The sequence below is a fragment of the Pelophylax lessonae genome (assembly GCF_965119305.1).
Source record: "Pelophylax lessonae genome assembly, chromosome: 1".
NCBI lineage: Eukaryota > Metazoa > Chordata > Amphibia > Anura > Ranidae > Pelophylax > Pelophylax lessonae.
This window is the reverse complement of record NC_138768.1, coordinates 102,869,958-102,888,039: the sequence shown is the minus strand read 5'-3', so window position 1 is coordinate 102,888,039 and position 18,082 is coordinate 102,869,958. Positions and strand designations below refer to the sequence as shown.

General features: G+C 48.5%; 1 protein-coding gene across 1 annotated transcript in view; it reads left to right on the top strand.

Annotated features, from left to right (window-relative positions):
• SLC38A9 (solute carrier family 38 member 9) overlaps positions 1-18,082 on the top strand; it is a 312,137-nt gene that overhangs the window by 258,331 nt on the left and 35,724 nt on the right. The window contains exons 6-8 of the mRNA XM_082255219.1: positions 235-405; positions 5,153-5,212; positions 17,670-17,864. Of these exons, the coding sequence (XP_082111345.1) occupies positions 235-405; positions 5,153-5,212; positions 17,670-17,864 (426 nt within the window). The remainder of the gene's footprint in view (positions 1-234; positions 406-5,152; positions 5,213-17,669; positions 17,865-18,082) is intronic.

The window sequence follows — 18,082 nt, the reverse complement described above, 5'->3', positions numbered from 1 at the left end:
CGTGTACTACAGTTTTCTTTACATTTGATCCAGTAGAGGATAATCTTTTTTTGTTGAAATATGAGAACAGTTGTAAGATCTTTGATAAGGATTTTCCAGTCTGCTGAAAGATCTGTATAGCCATCCCAAGCTTGACGTAGATCACTCCTCAAGCACTGGTTGGAGATATTTGAACCAGTCATATATCAAGTTAAATTACTTAACATGATTTTCTGTTTTTCTTTCGTTCTGCAGCCTCTATTGACACCTCGACTTGGGAGTTTCCAGATGTCTGCCAGTATTATTTTGGCTCATTTGGACGGTGGTCCAGCCTCCTGTTTTCTTTGGTGTCACTTGTTGGAGCAATGATTGTTTATTGGGTGCTAATGTCCAATTTTCTATTTAATACTGGGAAATTTATTTATAGTAAGTAATAATTGAATGCGTCTGTGAAGATTCCCTTTTATTCAGGGTATATAAATGAGTACTGATTTGGGAATACAGTAAACCCCCGCTCCATCGTGGTTCAGTTTTTGGGGTCCTGGTATATTGCGTTTTTTTCTGTAATGTTATTTTACTAATTAAATCATTGAAAATTAAATATTTTTGTTTTTTCCATAGCTTTTGCTCTGTCTCTCAGTATCTTTTATGTGTTTAAATGAGTTTCTATTGTCTTAAAAGTGTGTTTAACGACCTTAAAAAGCTTTTAAAAGTACAGTGACAGTAAAAAAAAACATGCCTACAGCGTATTTTAATAGGGTTTTTCTATTTCGCGGATTTTCACTTTTCGCGGATGGGTCCGGAACGTAACCCCCCGCGATGGAGGGGGGGGGGGTTTACTGTATTTTATAATGTATAAAAGTAATATTAACCAGATTTAGGAATCCATTCTGAAAAAGGGGGGAGGGAGATGGTAGGAAGGACGTTAGGTAGGGTAGGGTTGGGAAGAGATTCACCAGACAGGAGGAGTTAGTTGCCATTTTGTTTTTATATTGGATGTATTTTGCATTTTTTGGAAGAAAGCATATTGTTACATGAAATTAATGGATCTAAAAAGCCCATTTTAGACAAATTGCTGCTTCTCAATGTTCTAAACTACATGCTAGCCTTACAGATGATGTAATCATTCAAAATCGAACAGTGGCCCCTCCACCATCCACGCAAAGTATAACGGCCCGTCTTTATTTGTGTGGTGTGATAACTTATTCATGTCAACATGTGTTTTGCTGTTAACCTGCGTTGCAATAATTTTGAATGGGCTGCCAAGGCACCCCAACATATCTAAATTCATATACAAATATTCTTTTGTAATGCAACACGCAGCCAATATTTTTGCCATCAGTTTACAGCGATGCATGTACCTTGTCTTACCACAGTGTAGAAGTCTGATTTGGCCTGTATTAAAGCCTGCACACAGACACTTCACTCTTGCTATTGTGTCACTGCCTCCCTAGCCAGAATGGTAAGATGCCTTTGTCTCGCAAGTCAGTTGCAGCATCATTTTTAGGCCAGCTAGGGAGTGATTCCATTAAAGTTTCTGTATAGCCAAAATGTTTTTGTGGATGGAATAGGACAGCTTTGGAACCCCTGTCATTTTTATTGCTGTCTGTGTCTCCTTTTAGATGTCCCCACCCTTTAACCTGTCCTGGGACCTCTCAGTCAATCACCTTTTGGCTTTTTATTTTGTTACACACTTTAAAAACGTCAAAGTAACAGTTTGGTCACACTGGACAATGCTGCGGTTTTCTTTTCAGACATTCCAGTTTTATGTGTAAAGTGTATTTTCCATTTGCAACTAAATTGGGATAACACATACTTTATATTTTTTTACCTATTCACATAGCCTAACAAAAAAAAATTGTGTAAGAATTGCAGCTTACCTTTTTTGAATGCTTGATTCTGCACCCTTCAGCAAGGAAAAATCCGACATAGTGCTTTTTTGGTTTTGTTTTTGTCTGAGGGTGCCTGTATTTTCAATAATTAAAGTAGAACTAAAGGCAATTATCATTCTGGATAGAGTAAGGGAGGACTATAACTCCTGTTTTTTTTCTTTTTGTTTAGGGTTTTTTTTTTTTTTTTTTGCCATCTCTATTCCCTTCACTTCTTCCCATGGTCAAATAGGGAAGTGAGAGGAAATCCCTTCATGCTGAGGGAGTTGTACCAGAACTAGTGTCCTATTGAAAGATTTCTTCTCTATCACTGTTCTTGTGACAACCCAAAATTCATTATTTTCTTTTAATCTTACACTTTTGATAATAATGGTAAACAGGACAAATAGGGTAAATCTCCCAAACTGGGTCACAAACAGCAATAAAAACCTACACAAAGACAGAAAATAAGGGCCCATTGGACTTTTTAGACACACACTAAACATTAAAAATATATGAATTTATTACATGAAATATACATATAAAATTGAATCATGGAAAATCTTTACAGTGTAAATTCATCAGTAGAAACAGAGCAAAAAAATGAAGTATAAATTAATACAAAATATGACTTCAACAATTTCCAACATTCTGTGCTATGTCCGTATCAGTCTCAATATACTGTGCTGTATTGATCTCAACGCGTTTCGTGAAATCCCTTCATCAGGAGAAACACAGATATGTGTAATCAATGCCATAATCAGGGTCCTCTCGCATATCCAATAAATGTTCCAATAAATTCAGTCAACTGTTCCAATAGTTAGGATAATTGACAAGGAATGGAAAAAGCCCCTCCTCCTCTCAAAGGAGCAACTCTTCCCCCGGGAGTTGGGGAGTAAGGGGGAGCCAAATCGCGGAAGGGCAAACGGTGCCACCAGATGGAAGGAAATCCTAGGACTCTGAGTCTCTGGAAAATGGGGTGATCTGATACAAATGAACCAACTGCACTCTATCGGTGCGGTCATCTGCATCTGTGTCATATTACTCCATATTCCAGGGACTATTAAGAGGAGGAGGGGCTTTTTCCATTCCTTGTCAATTATCCTAACTATTGGAACAGTTGACTGAATTTATTGGAACATTTATTGGATATATGAGAGGACCCTGATTATGGCATTGATTACTCATCTCATATCTGTGTTTCTCCTGATGAAGCGAGCTACAGATTTTGCGAAACACGTTGAGATCGATACAGCAGAGTATATTGAGATTGATACTGACATAGCACAGAATGTTGGGGATTGTTGAAGTCATATTTTGTAAAAATGTATACTTTATTTTTTGCTCTGTTTCTACTGATGAATTTACATTGTAAAGATTTTTCATGATTCAATTTTATATGTATATTTCATGTAATAAAATCATATATTTTTGATGTTTGGTGTGTGTCTCCTTAAAGTCCCGTTGGCCCTTATTTTCTCTCTTTGTGTACATTTTTGGGACTGACCCACACCTTGATTCCACATACATTGCCCTGGTTCTTTTGTAGCAATAAAAACCTTTCAGGGATTCCAATCCCTCTCCATTCTATTCAAAACAAAAAAAAATGTTTTGCCTTTAGTAATAATTTAACTAAGTCTGTACTGTACAGGTTGATCTTCACTATCAGTAATTCGATTTGAGTACAGTCGGTCCTAACAAAGGGTTAAAGGTGTAGAAGTTGGGCTTGATGTATTGAATATTACTGAAGACAGGCTTGGGATAGGCTCACTCTAATGGCGCTTTTCCACTGCATGGAACCGTACCGGTTTGGCCCGCTTTTGTGCTTTTCCACTGCGGTACCGCATGGTATAGGGTCGGAACGGTTCGGTACGGTACGGTATAGGTTTGCTTTTCCACTGCATGGAACCGAACGGTACGGTACGGTACGGCTCTGAAAAAACAGTACCTACTCGATTGTGGTTCCAACAGGTACCAAACTGGTACCATATCCCACAATCCTTTGCATGCAGTCACTACTAGCCACTGATTGGTCAGAGAATCACACCCACCCCGTTGTTATCCCACCCACTTAACTTTAGTACTACTTTAGTGGAAAAGCAAACCTATACCGTACCGTACCGAACCGTTCCAACACTATACCATGCGGTACCGCAGTGGAAAAGCAAACCGGGCCAAGCAGGGCTGAGTAGAGCCGAGCCGGTACTAGCCGGTACTTGCAGTGGAAAAGTGCCATAACATGGTTTAAAAAAACCTTGCAGTCAGCCATGACACTTTCTTCTGAGAAACATCTAAAAAATAAATACTTTAAAAAAAAAATGTTTAGACATGCTGTGTGAATGAGAACACATAACACACTAAACAGAATATAGTGGAGATTCCCCAAAGTTGAAATCCACTTTAGGACCAGCTATACACGGCTTGAATCTCGGCCAGTTCAGCAGGAACCTGGCGAGATTGGAATTGCAATTATTGCTAGAGGCTGCAATAGCCGCTAGCGATAATCGCTGTCTTCTCCCAGCAGAGAAGACCACGGCCCAGCAGGAGGGATTCCCGCGTCAATACTGTCTGTAGTGGCAGGAAATACATTTGCTCCCTGTATGGTCAGCCTAAAGGCCCGTACACACGTACGGATCGTCGTCATACAAACGTCGGCGGACGAAAGATCTGCCGATTGTACGCGTGTTAGTATGGTGCCTCCGACAGATGTCTGCGCACAATCCGCGGACAAGAGTCTTTCTTGCAAACATGAAAATTTTTGTCTGCGGACACCAGAACGGACGATTGTTCGCCTGTCAGTACAGAAATCAGCCGACAGACCGCAGATTTGCAAGACTGGGCATGCTCAGAAAATAAAAAACACAGGGAAAGTTAACCATTACATGACATCACTTCTGCAGTCAGCTGAAGTCTGCGGACAAAATTCTTGTGCTGTCCTTGTGCTGTCTTTGCACTTTTCAACAGACACCGACATCCCGGGGAGAAAAGACGAACGTTTGTATGACGACGATCCGTACGTGTGTACGGGGCTTTAGTCTTAATGTTCCTCATTCTTCAATAGGAAGATGCAGTCAATCAGCTCAAATATCCACAGAAAAATGAATTGTGAACAGCTAATAATGACGAAATTGTTAACCTCAGATTATAGACATGAATGTGCTACTGATAAATAGCTATTTTTGATTGTCACTAATCCTGCAGCTCAGTCACCTTCGTTTATTAGATAGGGAAACAACACAAATGTGTTTTTTCTTTTTTTTAAGTTCACGTGAATTGTAATGTTTTAAGATGATTGTCTGTTTCAGATTACGTAAATCATGTCAATGTAACGGAGATGGGACTAAGTACAAATGGTAGTGATAAAGGTAAGATGAAACTGTTAACATTACTTCCTCTAGTTATATCTAGATATCAAATACTGTACCACCATCTCAACAAGCTATTTTAAAATTGTGAAAAGTAGATCTCTCCATGAAAATCTGACATTCCTGCTTTTGTAGATGCTGGAGAGTTAAAACCACCTGGTAATTTCCTATATCTCTTGGCAGTAGAGGGCATATCTGCACTTTACTGGCTCTGACTAAAGCAAATTTGGTTGGAGTCCTGCACATCTGGAAGGGTCAGGTTCCTGCCTGCCTATGCTGGTCTCATCTGCTGCTCTTTTTTCCAGCTATTATATCACTGTTATTTATGCAGCACTCGGCTACAAAAAATAAATAGAATAAAAATACTCGTCTGCAGTAACTCTACTACTACTGGGGAGGCCTTTCCAAGGATATTGGATACATAATGAAAGGTAGCAGGATGTGACATCCTATTGGAAATATGTTTGTAACTGATTGATGTGGGAACGGGGAGGTGGTCAATTCACAAAGGGGTAAATACCGCATTGATTTTTGCCTTAGTATAACTTGCGCTGTATTTATATAAAAATTAGTCAGCTCATTCTAAAATGCTTTTTCTCTATCGTTCATTGACGAATGCAGTTCTCTCTGATTCATATCAGTAGGGTTATACTGCCCCCTGTAGGACAGTAGGCAGAAAAAAGTTCTGGCTACGCCTATGGGCAGTCCTGGAGGGTACACCCTCTCTCTTTCTACATAGGATGTCCGTTTCAATCTGCCTAGTCAGGAGTAAGGACCTAAGTTCCTTGCTGGGATCTCTGGTCCTGGCCTAGCCTTTTTAGATAATTTTTTTTTAGCTAGTTTTTTTCTCCGGATTGTCCCTGTGAGATCTACAAGCAATTATGCCGGATCCGGGCGACGGGCTGGATGTTGAGATCCAGTGGTCACCCCAGCCGGCCAACGAGTGCGTGCAGGCCCTAGCTCCACGGTGCGGGGGGGGGCCTTGCTGGGGTTCTTCTGAAGTTGATGGGCGTTTGGGGTGTCCCCATGTGGGTCCCGATTACCGTGATTTTCGGGCGGGGCCACCATTTTGTTGTAGCCTCTGCTTCTATGGAGTCGGCCATCTTGGTACACCCATTTTCGGCAATTTTGCTGTCGATTTTTTGCTGTGAAGGCCGGTGGGAGTGCCTGAAGGACAGTGAGTCTTGAGGGTGGTCTCTCCCTCTCTGTGGGGGTCTGTTAGCACGTACCGGACTTCAGGGGGGTGCTGTGCTGTAGCGCTGTGGGGCCGTTTACCAAAAAAAAAAGTGATTTTTTTTTCATTCTTTTAAAAAAAGTTGCTGGCGGTTTCCTCAGGTTCAGTATGGACCCTGCAGGCCATTTTTCTCCACCTGACCCCCTCACGGAGGCCGCAGGGCCTTCCGGATCTCCACTGTCCGTCTATGCCTTTTCGGCAGTAAGGGACGCATTTGGGCCCAGGGGGCGGTGGTAGGTGCACTGAGACTTTTTTCCGCCTACCCCTGCCTCATCTGATGTTTCAGAGTCTGACATGGGCCTCCCTGCCGGGTCTGTTACCTCGCGCCCTGTCTCCTCAGATGATGAGGACCCTGCAATTTGGGGGTCACAGCGGCGGCTGCGCCTAGGGCGCAGGTGGCATCTGGCACTTGCATGCCACCCGGAGCTGCTCATTTTGCTGGCTGCTCATGTAAGAGGGGACCATCTGAGACGTTCCCCTGGGGTGTCTAAGCGGCCGTTAGCCGTTGCCCCTTTTGGGGGAGTCTCTGGTACAGAGGACTGTTTCCGCCTTTGGTGGACGTACGGTCTCTAGCTGAATGGGACTTCCGTTGTTCCGGTGGAGGTATCCCTGTCCTTTAAGGACTTAGGGGATAGGATGGCGCGGGCTGTGGCCTGCACTCTGTGCTCCCTGGCCCTGCAGACACTGCCTGATGGGCGGAGTCCCAACACCGCGACTTGGTGTGGGGCATGTCCCTCTTACCCTGGGGGAGCTGTTGGACCAGCCGGCACAGGGGCTGCATTTTGTTTGCGATGCTGCGCTGGTCGAGGCTCCCTTGTATAGTCACCTTGTCCTTTTCGGCAGTGGTTGACCGGAGTCTACTTGACCGGAGTGTTGGTCTGCGGATCAAACTTCTAAGAAGGTCTCAATGGATCTCCCTCTTCAGGGGGATCGCCTGTTTGGCGCTGCCCTGGTTGACACAGGCTGTCAAGGGTGAGGGCCTTCGTCGCAGTCGGGTTCCCCCCTTTTGGCCCACAAACAGTTTCTTCGTCCCTCGGGGACAGTTGATGTGGGAAAGTCCTTTCAGACTTCCGCGTGGGTTTCAGACGACCCTGGTCTGGCGTACATGGGTTTGGTTTTTTCCAGACCTGCGGGCAAGGCCTACTCGGCCTTAAGGTGCTTCCTCTCTCATCTAGGGGGTCAAGGACCTGCGACTGGCCCGGATCCCAGGCTGACTGGGTTCAGGAGGTCATGCGGTCCAGTTGCATGATCGAGTTTCGATCCATTTATTTCCGGTAAGGTTTTTCCCTTCCTATGTAAGGCTGTTTCCGGATCGCTTACAGGCGCTCTGTGGGGCAGTTTAGGCTCTGGTCCAACAAGCTGGACCTACTGGTCCTTTGATGGTTCCGTGCAGATCACAAATGCAAGTTGGTATTGGTTCGCACGGTGGTGGCCTCTCTACCTCAGGGGGCTTCCTGGCCTCCATAGACATCAAGCTGCCTACCTTCACGTCCCGGTATGTTCTGGACAGCTACGGATCTCCGTTTTTTGCCATGGGGAAGGATCTCTTGGTTTGTGGTTACCCTTTGGTCTCGCTTATGCTGCTAGGGTCTTCACGACGGTGTTGGCTCCAGTTCTTTCACTGTTGCGGCAGCGGGGTGTATCGGCCCTGGTTTCCTGGTGGCTCTGCTTCTCCGTTTGGAGTCCCCTATGGTGCTGACGACGGAGTTGGTTGTCACCGTGAGAACTCTGGTGGAGTTCAGGTGGGTTCTGTACCTTCAGAAATCATCCCTGGTCGCTTCCATGAGACTGGACTTTCTGAGTCTGACTTTGGACTCCTCGGTCGGGTGTTTCTCCCTCCGGGGTCAAAACTCTTGGCACTTTAGACTGCGGTCGACTTTTGCTGTTTCGCACATGGTCTTCCCTTTGGACTTGCATGCGAGTTCTGGGACTGATGGTGTTGTTTTTCAAGACGGTCCTTTTCGCTCAATCCCTCTTGGGGATCCCCCAGGAGGCAATCCTTCTCGAAGGCGACTGGAATCCAAAACTCTCTGGACTTGCGGATCCGGCTGGGCCGGGTGCCCGGGGAGTCTTGCTCTGGAATCCTTCTTCCCCGTCTACTGGACAATTGTCACCACGGATGTGAGCTTGTCCGGGTGGGGAGGAGTCCTCAGCAGGTTTTCTGCTTTGGGAGTATGGTCCCTGGAGGATCCAGGTTACCGCTTATTATCCTGGGGCTGAGAGCGATCCAGCTTTGCCTAGTTCACTGGATCAGGCACCTGCAGCTGTCCGCTGCACTTTGAATTGACTATGCCGCGACCGTGGCTTGTGTCATTCACCATGGGGGTACCAAAAGTGTCCTTTCTGCCTTGGAAGTGATGTTTCTTCATTGGGCAGGGCGCCTTGTTCCAGCTCTTTCTGCTGTTCCCTTTCCAGGGGGGAACAACACAATTGGTAGGCGGTTTGCCTCAGTCGACAGGCCCTGGATGCAGGGCACTGGTCCCGTCATTCGGAGTCCTTCCAGCAGTTGTGCCTTCGTTTGCGGGCACTCCGGACGTGGGCCTGTTGGCATCGCATCTACAGGATAGTGCAGAGGTCGTGGCCCGCTCCCGGGACCCTCTGGCGGGTGCAATGGTGGCCTCATGGGTTCTGTCATGGGCAAGAACATTCGCTAGGTTCAACATGTTCGATGCTGAGATGTTTGTCGTGGTGTCATGGTCTTACCTTCTTGCTGTTCTCCTTCGTTTGACATGTGCTGGCGGCCATCTTGGTTTCTGGGTTTCTTGTAGCCTCCCACCCTGCGGCTCCTTCCCACTGGGAGGAGCTGGATGCCTAGCTCATATATATAGGAGGTCTGTGGCTTCAGTTCCCTGCTTGGTCCTCCTGTGTTCACATGCTTCTAAGACTGCTGCTGCTTCTGGTTCCTGTTCCTGGCTTCGTCTGACTACCCTGCTGGTTCCTGATTCTGGCTTCGTCTGACTACCCTGCTGGTTCCTGATCCTGGCTTTGTCTGACTACCCTGCTGGTTCCTGATCCCGGCTTCGTCTGACTACCCTCCTGGTTCCTGACCCCTGGCTTCGCAAAGACTCTGCATCGGTTTCGCCACCCGTTTGGACTTTTGCTTTATAGCTTGTTTTTCAATAAAGCTTTCTTATTTTCACTTATCTGTTGTTGTATGTCTGGTTCATGGTTCCGTGACATTAGGACCAAGCCATGAATTCTGACGGTACAGGGCCATCCTCGCTACCCACGCTGGTTGCCAGACTTGATCAGCAGGATCACCTGTTGGGTCGGTTCGCCGTGGCGTTGCAAACCCTGCTTGAACGCACGGTACCACAGGCCATGAATTCTGACGGTACAGGGCCATCCTCACTACCCACGCTGGTTGCCAGACTTGATCAGCAGGATCACCTGTTGGGTCAGTTCGCCGTGGCGTTGCAAACCCTGCTTGAACGCACGGCTCATTTCGCTCCCGTTGCCGATGGGTCGGTTGTCGCTCCTGGGCCCGCTCCTACTGCTGCTCCGGTTGTTGCGCCAGAGTCTACCCCGACACCTGTTGTTGCGCCTGCGGTGTTTCGGGGTATGTCCGGTTCTGCCCCCCTTCCACAGCGCTTTGGGGGAGAGCCAACTCAGTGCCGAGGTTTCCTTAACCAGGTGGGCATTTATTTCGAGTTGCTGCCACATGCCTTTCCTACTGAAAATCAAAGGTGGGCTTCTTAATCTCGCTGCTCTCGGACAAGGCCTTGGCCTGGGCCAGCCCTTTATGGGAGAACAACAATCCGGTGGTTGCCGAGTTTTCCGGTTTTGTTGCTTCTCTTCGGAAGGTATTCGATGTGCCGGCTCGTGCTGCCTCTGCTGCGAAGCTCCTTATGTCCATCAGACAGGGTTCACGATCCGTAGCTGAATACGCCATTGAGTTTCGTACCCTGGCAGCAGAGGTGGGCTGGAATAATGAGGCTCTGGTCGCTGCTTTCTCTCATGGTCTCTCGGATGCCTTGAAGGATGAGGTTGCAGCTAAGGACCTACCAGTGGAGCTTGAGTCTCTTATTTCTTTCCTGATTTTGATTGACACCAGACTCAGGGAGAGACCTTCCTTTAAGGAGAGTCTGCGGAGGCCTCCTAACAGATTGGCGCCTACCTTTGCTGTCCCACCCGTGCCTCTCTCTCCTCCCACGCCTCCTGGGGATGACTTGTCTGGGGGTGAACCCATGCAGCTGGGGTTTGCTCGCCTGTCCGAGGGGGAGAGGGTACTCCGGAGACGCGAGGGCCGATGCATGTACTGTGGTCTCGGTGGGCATTTTCGGTTGGCATGTCCGAACCGTCCGGGAAACGCTCGCACCTGAGATCCTGTCGGGGGCAGATCTTGGGTGGAGTCTCCTCGTCCCCGGTTTCCCGTGTTGACAAACCACTGATCACTGTTGTCCTCTCCTGGGTCGGGGGCTCGGTGACGACCCAGGCGTTGGTGGACTCTGGTGCTGGTGGTTTGTTCATTGATAGTGTGTTCGCTGCCGCCAATTCCATTCCTCTGCAGGCTCGAGGTTCTCCTCTGGCTCTTGAGGCGATAGACGGCAGACCCCTTCTGCCGCCACACGTGACTCATGAGACCCTTCCAGTGGGGTTAGCCATTGGTGCCTTCCACAGAGAGTCGGTCTGCTTCCAGGTTATTTCGTCTCCACACTACTCGGTGGTCTTGGGGTACCCCTGGCTCCAGAAGCATAATCCGATTTTCGATTGGAGATCGGCCGAGATCCTCTCGTGGTCACCGCAGTGTGGGGCTAGTTGCATCCATGGGCCTGTCAAGTTGCTGTGTACTTCCTCGGACTCTCTGTTGCCCCTTGAATACGAGGAGTACCGGGATGTATTCGATAAGGTGCGCGCGGTTGCCCTACCTCCGCACCGCCCATACGATTGTGCCATCGAGTTACAATCTGGTGCCGTTCCTCCTCGTGGCAAAGTCTATCCACTGTCGGTAGCGGAGAATGAGGCCATGGAGGAGTACATGAGGGAGGCGCTTTCACGCGGACACATTCGCAAATCCTCGTCCCCGGCAGGGGCTGGATTTTTCTTTGTGAAAAAGAAGGGCGGTGAGTTGAGGCCTTGCATCGATTACAGGGGTCTCAATCGCATCACGATCAAGAACGCTTACCCGATACCCTTGATTTCCGAGCTGTTCGATCGCCTTAAAGGGGCCACGGTCTTTACCAAACTCGACCTGAGGGCGGCATATAACCTCGTAAGGATCAAGGCGGGCGATGAGTGGAAGACCGCGTTTAACACCAGGACCGGTCATTATGAATCCTTGGTTATGCCCTTTGGGCTGTGCAATGCGCCCGCAGTCTTTCAGGAATTAATCAACGATGTTTTCCGTGACCTGTTGCAGCAGTGTGTGGTGGTCTATTTGGATGACATCTTGGTATATTCTGAGTCCATGGAGACCCACATTCTGGATGTCAAACGAGTGTTGCAACGGTTACGAGAGAACAAGCTGTTCGGTAAGCTTGAGAAATGCGAATTTCACCGATCCCAGGTAACCTTCTTAGGTTACATCATTTCCGCTGAGGGGTTCTCCATGGATCCTGAGAAGGTTTCGGCTGTCTTACAGTGGCCCCAGCCCAGTGGTCTTCGCTCCCTGCAGCGCTTTTTGGGCTTCGCCAATTATTATCGGAAGTTCATCAGGGACTTTTCCATGCTAGCCAAGCCTCTCACGGATCTGACCAGGAAGGGCAGTAATTCCCAGGTCTGGCCGCCCGAGGCCATCCGAGCTTTTGAGGCTCTAAAGTCCGCCTTTGTGTCGGCTCCGATTCTGTCGCATCCCAACCCTGGGTTGCCCTTTGTCCTCGAGGTGGACGCGTCTGAGACGGGAGTAGGCGCCCTTCTGTCTCAGCGTAGAACACCTGAGGGTCCTCTGCTTCCTTGTGGGTTTTACTCCCGGAAACTGTCTTCCGCGGAGTGCAACTACCAGATTGGTGACAGGGAGTTATTGGCCATCGTGCAGGCTCTTAAAGAATGGAGGCACTTGCTTGAGGGTTCGGTGGTTCCGGTCCTCATCCTGACGGACCACAAGAATCTGACCTACCTCTCTGAGGCCAAGAGATTGACACCACGTCAGGCCAGATGGGCTCTGTTCTTGTCACGTTTTAATTATGTGGTCTCCTACCTACCCGGTTCCAAGAACATCAGGGCGGATGCCTTATCACGGCAGTACTCCGACCTGTCCAGAGAGGAGTCGATTCCGACTTCGGTCATACCTCCGAATCAGATCCTGGCCGCCATTCGCACCAGCCTGACCTCTCCCCTGGGTGAGCAGATTTTGGCGGCTCAATCTGGTGCTCCCTCTGGGAGACCCAACGGCAGATGTTTTGTGCCTGAGGAGTTGCGCACTCGGTTGTTGCGAACCTACCATAACTCCAAGACCGCGGGGCATCCTGGATAGAATCAGCTGTCCTGGGCTGTTTCACGTCTGTTCTGGTGGCCTTCCCTACGTTCCGACATCGCCGCATATGTAGCGGCATGCTCCGTTTGTGCCCAGAGTAAGTCCCCTCAGCACCTTACGTTGGGCCTTCTGCAACCCTTAGCCACCGGGGAGCGCCCATGGTCACACCTGGGGATGTATTTCATTGTGGACCTACCTGCATCCCGAGGCCATACGGTCATTCTCATGATTGTGGATCGGTTTTCCAAAATGTGCCACTGTGTTCCTCTCAAGAAGTTACCCTCTGCACAGGAGTTGGCCACGATTTTTGCCAGGGAGGTCTTCCGGTTGCACGGTTTGCCCAAGGAGATTGTGTCGGATCGGGGGAGTCAGTTTGTGTCCAGGTTCTGGCGCGCCTTTTGCTCCCAGTTGGCGATTCATCTCTCCTTCTCCTCGGCCTACCACCCTCAGTCCAATGGGGCCGCGGAACGATCCAATCAGGCCTTGGAGCAATTCCTTCGTTGCTATGTCTCCGATCACCAAGACAATTGGGTTGACCTCCTGCCTTGGGCTGAGTTTGCCAGGAACACGGCGGTGAACTCTTCCTCTGGGACGTCTCCCTTCATGGCCAACTATGGGTTCCATCCTGCCGTGTTACCGGAGGTATTCTCTCCCCAGGATATTCCGGCTGTGGAGGATCACCTTTCCGTCCTACGTGCTTCTTGGGTACAGATCCTGAAGTCCCTTGAGGTCTCTGCGCAGCGCCAGAGACTTCAGGCTGATGGCAGACGAGCGCCTGCTCCTTCCTACCAGGCTGGAGACCGTGTATGGTTGTCCACCCGCAACCTCAACCTTCGAGTGCCCACTCCCAAGCTGGCGCCTCGCTTTGTTGGTCCCTTCCGAGTGCTTCGCAGGGTAAACCCGGTAGCCTATGCCCTTGCGCTTCCTCCTGGCATGCGGATCTCCAACGTGTTTCATGTCTCCCTGTTGAAGCCACTGGTGTGTTATCGTTTCACTTCCTCGGTTCCTCGGCCTCGTCCGGTCCGAGTGGGCAATCGTGAGGAGTATGAGGTGAGCAATATCCTGGACTCACGCCTGGTCCGCGGTCGGGTGCAGTTTTTGGTTCATTGGCGTGGTTATGGTCCAGAGGAGCGTTCCTGGGTTCCCTCCGCAGATGTCCATGCTCCTGCCTTGCTCCGAGCCTTCCACGCACGCTTCCCTCAGAAACCGTTCTTTACTCCGCGGAGGAGGGGCCCTTGAGGGGGAGGTACTGTCATGGTCTTACCTTCTTGCTGTTCTCCTTCGTTTGACATGTGCTGGCGGCCATCTTGGTTTCTGGGTTTCTTGTAGCCTCCCACCCTGCGGCTCCTCCTTCCCACTGGGAGGAGCTGGATGCCTAGCTCATATATATAGGAGGTCTGTGGCTTCAGTTCCCTGCTTGGTCCTCCTGTGTTCACATGCTTCTAAGACTGCTGCTGCTTCTGGTTCCTGTTCCTGGCTTCGTCTGACTACCCTGCTGGTTCCTGATTCTGGCTTCGTCTGACTACCCTGCTGGTTCCTGATCCTGGCTTCGTCTGACTACCCTGCTGGTTCCTGATCCCGGCTTCGTCTGACTACCCTCCTGGTTCCTGACCCCTGGCTTCGCAAAGACTCTGCATCGGTTTCGCCACCCGTTTGGACTTTTGCTTTATAGCTTGTTTTTCAATAAAGCTTTCTTATTTTCACTTATCTGTTGTTGTACGTCTGGTTCATGGTTCCGTGACACGTGGTCACCTGTGCAAGGCTGACGCCGGCATGATCATGCGAGAGTGCTCGCGGATGGGCCGAGGTCAGTGTCAGCGGCAGTCTGCCTTTCCTCCTCTGCAGTTGCTGCCAAGAATCCTTCGCAGGATCGAGGCGACAGGGATTTCGGTCATTCTCGTGGCTCCGGACTGGCCTTGCCGAGCTTGGTATGCCGACCTGGTCAGGCTTGCCGCTGATGCTCCTTGGAGGCTTTCTCTCAGGGAGGGTTTCTTCTCTCCGGGGCTAATCTCCCGTCCGGCTTTACGGTCGACGGTTTGTCGGCTTGGCTGTTGTAAGCCAGGTGCCACAGGACGGGGGGTTGTCTGCTTCGGGGATTCCCACCCTGTGTAAAGCGTGGGCAGCGTCTTCTATGATGATTTTTTTTTTCATGATATGAGAAGTCGCGTATTGCGTGGTGAGAGTCTTCTTGGCTCCCCCTCGCTCTTGCTCAGTGGCCGGATCTTGGCTTCCTTCAACGGGGGGGTTGGGTTGAGTTGGCTTTGAGTACTGTCCAGGGTCAGGTTTTAGCTTTGATAATTTTTATTCCACATTCCGTTGGCCGCCCGTTCCCTGGTGCGTAACTTTTTCCAGAGGGTGCAACACTTGTTTCTTCCGGTGTGACCTCCGTCGCCAACTGTTGACCTTGGTTGGTGCAGTCGGTTCTTCCAGACCCTCCTTTGCGAGTATGGAGGGTATCCCCTGCTTACCTTATTGCCGAAGGTGGCCTTGATTGCTGTCACTCTGCACACGGGGTGTCGGCACTGGCGACATTGTCCTGTCATTCTTCCTATCTGTTGGTTCATGGGGCCAGGTGGTACTTCGTCCAGATCCGTCCTTCCCTCTGAAGGTTGTTTCTAGCGTTCACTTACACGGGGCCATTGTGTTGCCATCTTGTGTCCTGAGCCCCTCATCCTACGGAATGTGCGCTGCATACTCTGGATGGAGTTCGGGCACTTTAGGGGTACTTGGCGACTACTGAGTCTTCCCGTAGTCAAGTTCACTCTCTGTGCTCATGGATGGCCCAAGGACAGGGCTGCCTGTGTCTGCTGCAACTATTTCCAGGTGAATCGGACAGTTGGTGGTGCAGGCTTCTTCATGTATGGGTCAGGTCCCTTTCCCTGTTTTGGCGCTTTCTACTTGGGCGCCTAGTGCTTTCTGGGTTTTTTGCCATACAGGCATCTGTGCTTCCGGTTGCAAGACAGCTACCTGGTCGTTCGGACCTTTGTTACGTTTTATGAGGTGGATGTGCTGGCATCTGCAGATGCCTCTTTTGGGCTGCAAGGTTTTTTGCTGGCTGCTGTTTGGAGGGCTTTTGGCCTTCCTTGAGGGTGTTTACTGTTTGTTTTCAGGTGGGCCTCATCTTTTGTTCTGATGAGTCCTATGTTGCCTGGTTGGCGGTGTTTGGCCTTGGGGACTTGTTCTTTTCTGCTGTTCCCACCCCTCATTTTATGGCACTGCTTTGGGACTTCCCCACTGATATGAATCAGAGAGAACTGCATCCATCAATGAACAATAGAGAAAACTGGATTTTTGACTTACCGTAAAATCCTTTTCTCTTAAGTTAATTGACGGATGCAGGACCCGCCCCTCTATTTTGAGTTGGGTTGGTGTTACTTTCTGACACTGCTTTGATACAAAACTGACATCCTATGTAGGAAGAGAGAGGGTGTACGGGACTGCCCATAGGCGTAGCCAGAACTTTTTTCTGCCTAGTGTCCTACTCCTGTAGGGGGCAGTATAACCCTACTGATATGAATAAGAGAGAACTGCATCCGTCAATGAACCTAAGAGAGAAGGATTTTACGGTAAGTCAAAAATCCAGTTATTTTACATATGCTTTAAATATGAAGTGTTGGGGGTAACAAACGCTTTAAATTTAGTGTTTTTTGTTTTTTAATGTCATTTTATTACTTTTTTCCACTGTCTGACCCTGCACTAGAAAAGTGTTCTGTAACTGAAGTCACACAGAAACATTGTGATTCTTTACATTCCTGATAATTGTCTCTGTTCTCACTTCAGGCTCAGTCGCTCTATGCCGTATGCTCAAAAAAGTACATAAGCTTATTTTTGAGGCAAATATTCAGGCATTTTTGACTCCATACACTGCAATGGGAGTGCCTGTAAGCATACGATCAACGCAGTTTAATAAATTTTTGCACCCATGTTTGTGCTTCTTCCCCTCTAAAACTGCTTTCCTTCTCTGAAGCTTGATTAACGTGCAAAATGCCTATAAAACGCCTGAAAAAGTGCTTCAAAAGCACCAGGAATACTGATCCTTGCTGAATTTGGCCAAAATTTTTTGTGGGTGACCTTGTTGGCACCTATTGGAGGGAGCAAAAAGAAAAATTCTCAGTCGAACAGCGCCTGCATGCAATCAGATACAGACACTGTTCAGGTATGCTGACAGCTGTGTGTGTGAGCTGTCAGAATACAATAGCTAGTAGTGTAGATTTGTCCATTCACACTTACTTCACTCATTTAGACCCAGGGCCGAAGGAGAGAAATCCGAACATATATGGCCAGAACAAGGAAGGTGTTGGCTATCCCTATAGATGTATAAAACAAACACAAGAGGGCGCCTCCATCTAGGTGTAGCAATTAATTAAAAAGAATAAAAGACAATAAAAATGCACTCACTAGTTAAAAGTAGAACAAGGCTTGTCCTAAACCCATATAGATCTCCAAAGGTTCACCCTGAGCCTGCAGAGCTTGGCAGGCACGCAACTAGCGAAGTTCTTGGTGGAAGTATAGCTGTCAGGCTTCAAGCTGGAACCTAGGCAGCAGCGGCTTCTGGGTCTAGCACGATGGCTGCTTCTCCAATGAGCACTTCTCTCTTAGCTGGGTGATGGTAACAGGAAGTGGAGGGGCGTGGCTACATGGGATATCACATGGACAAGCTTATGTAACACTTCTGCACCAACTATGGAAAATAATTATTTAACAAAGCCATAACTTTAATTTTATTTTCAGTCTGCATTTGAGATATTTCATTTTACAGTATATTGGATAGATAAAGATGTATGATGTGCATTTTCTTTGTTTCTCTACAGTCATTTGCCCAAATAATGGAGACTCCACACCATCAAATGAAACAGTGGATTTTGTTTTTGGAAATACTACAGGATTCACACTGTTCCAAATGTGTTGGAATAAAACAAATACTGTTCCACTTTATCTGATCATCATACTTCTGCCTCTTCTCAACTTCCGTTCGCCGTCCTTTTTTGCCAAATTTAATGTTTTAGGTATAAACCTGAAAAGTTTTAATGTCCTTCCCATCCTTACCTCCTTTGACTTTTATTTTTCCTTCTCTCTCTGCTTTTTTCTACAATCTCCCTTTCCCCTTCCCTGTCCCGCTTCCACCACTCCTAACTCTGTAAAACTTTCCTAAAACAATATTTTATACGCCCCTTTTACACCAGCGGACCGAATAGGTATGCTTGTCCGTTTTTCAGGCCGACCC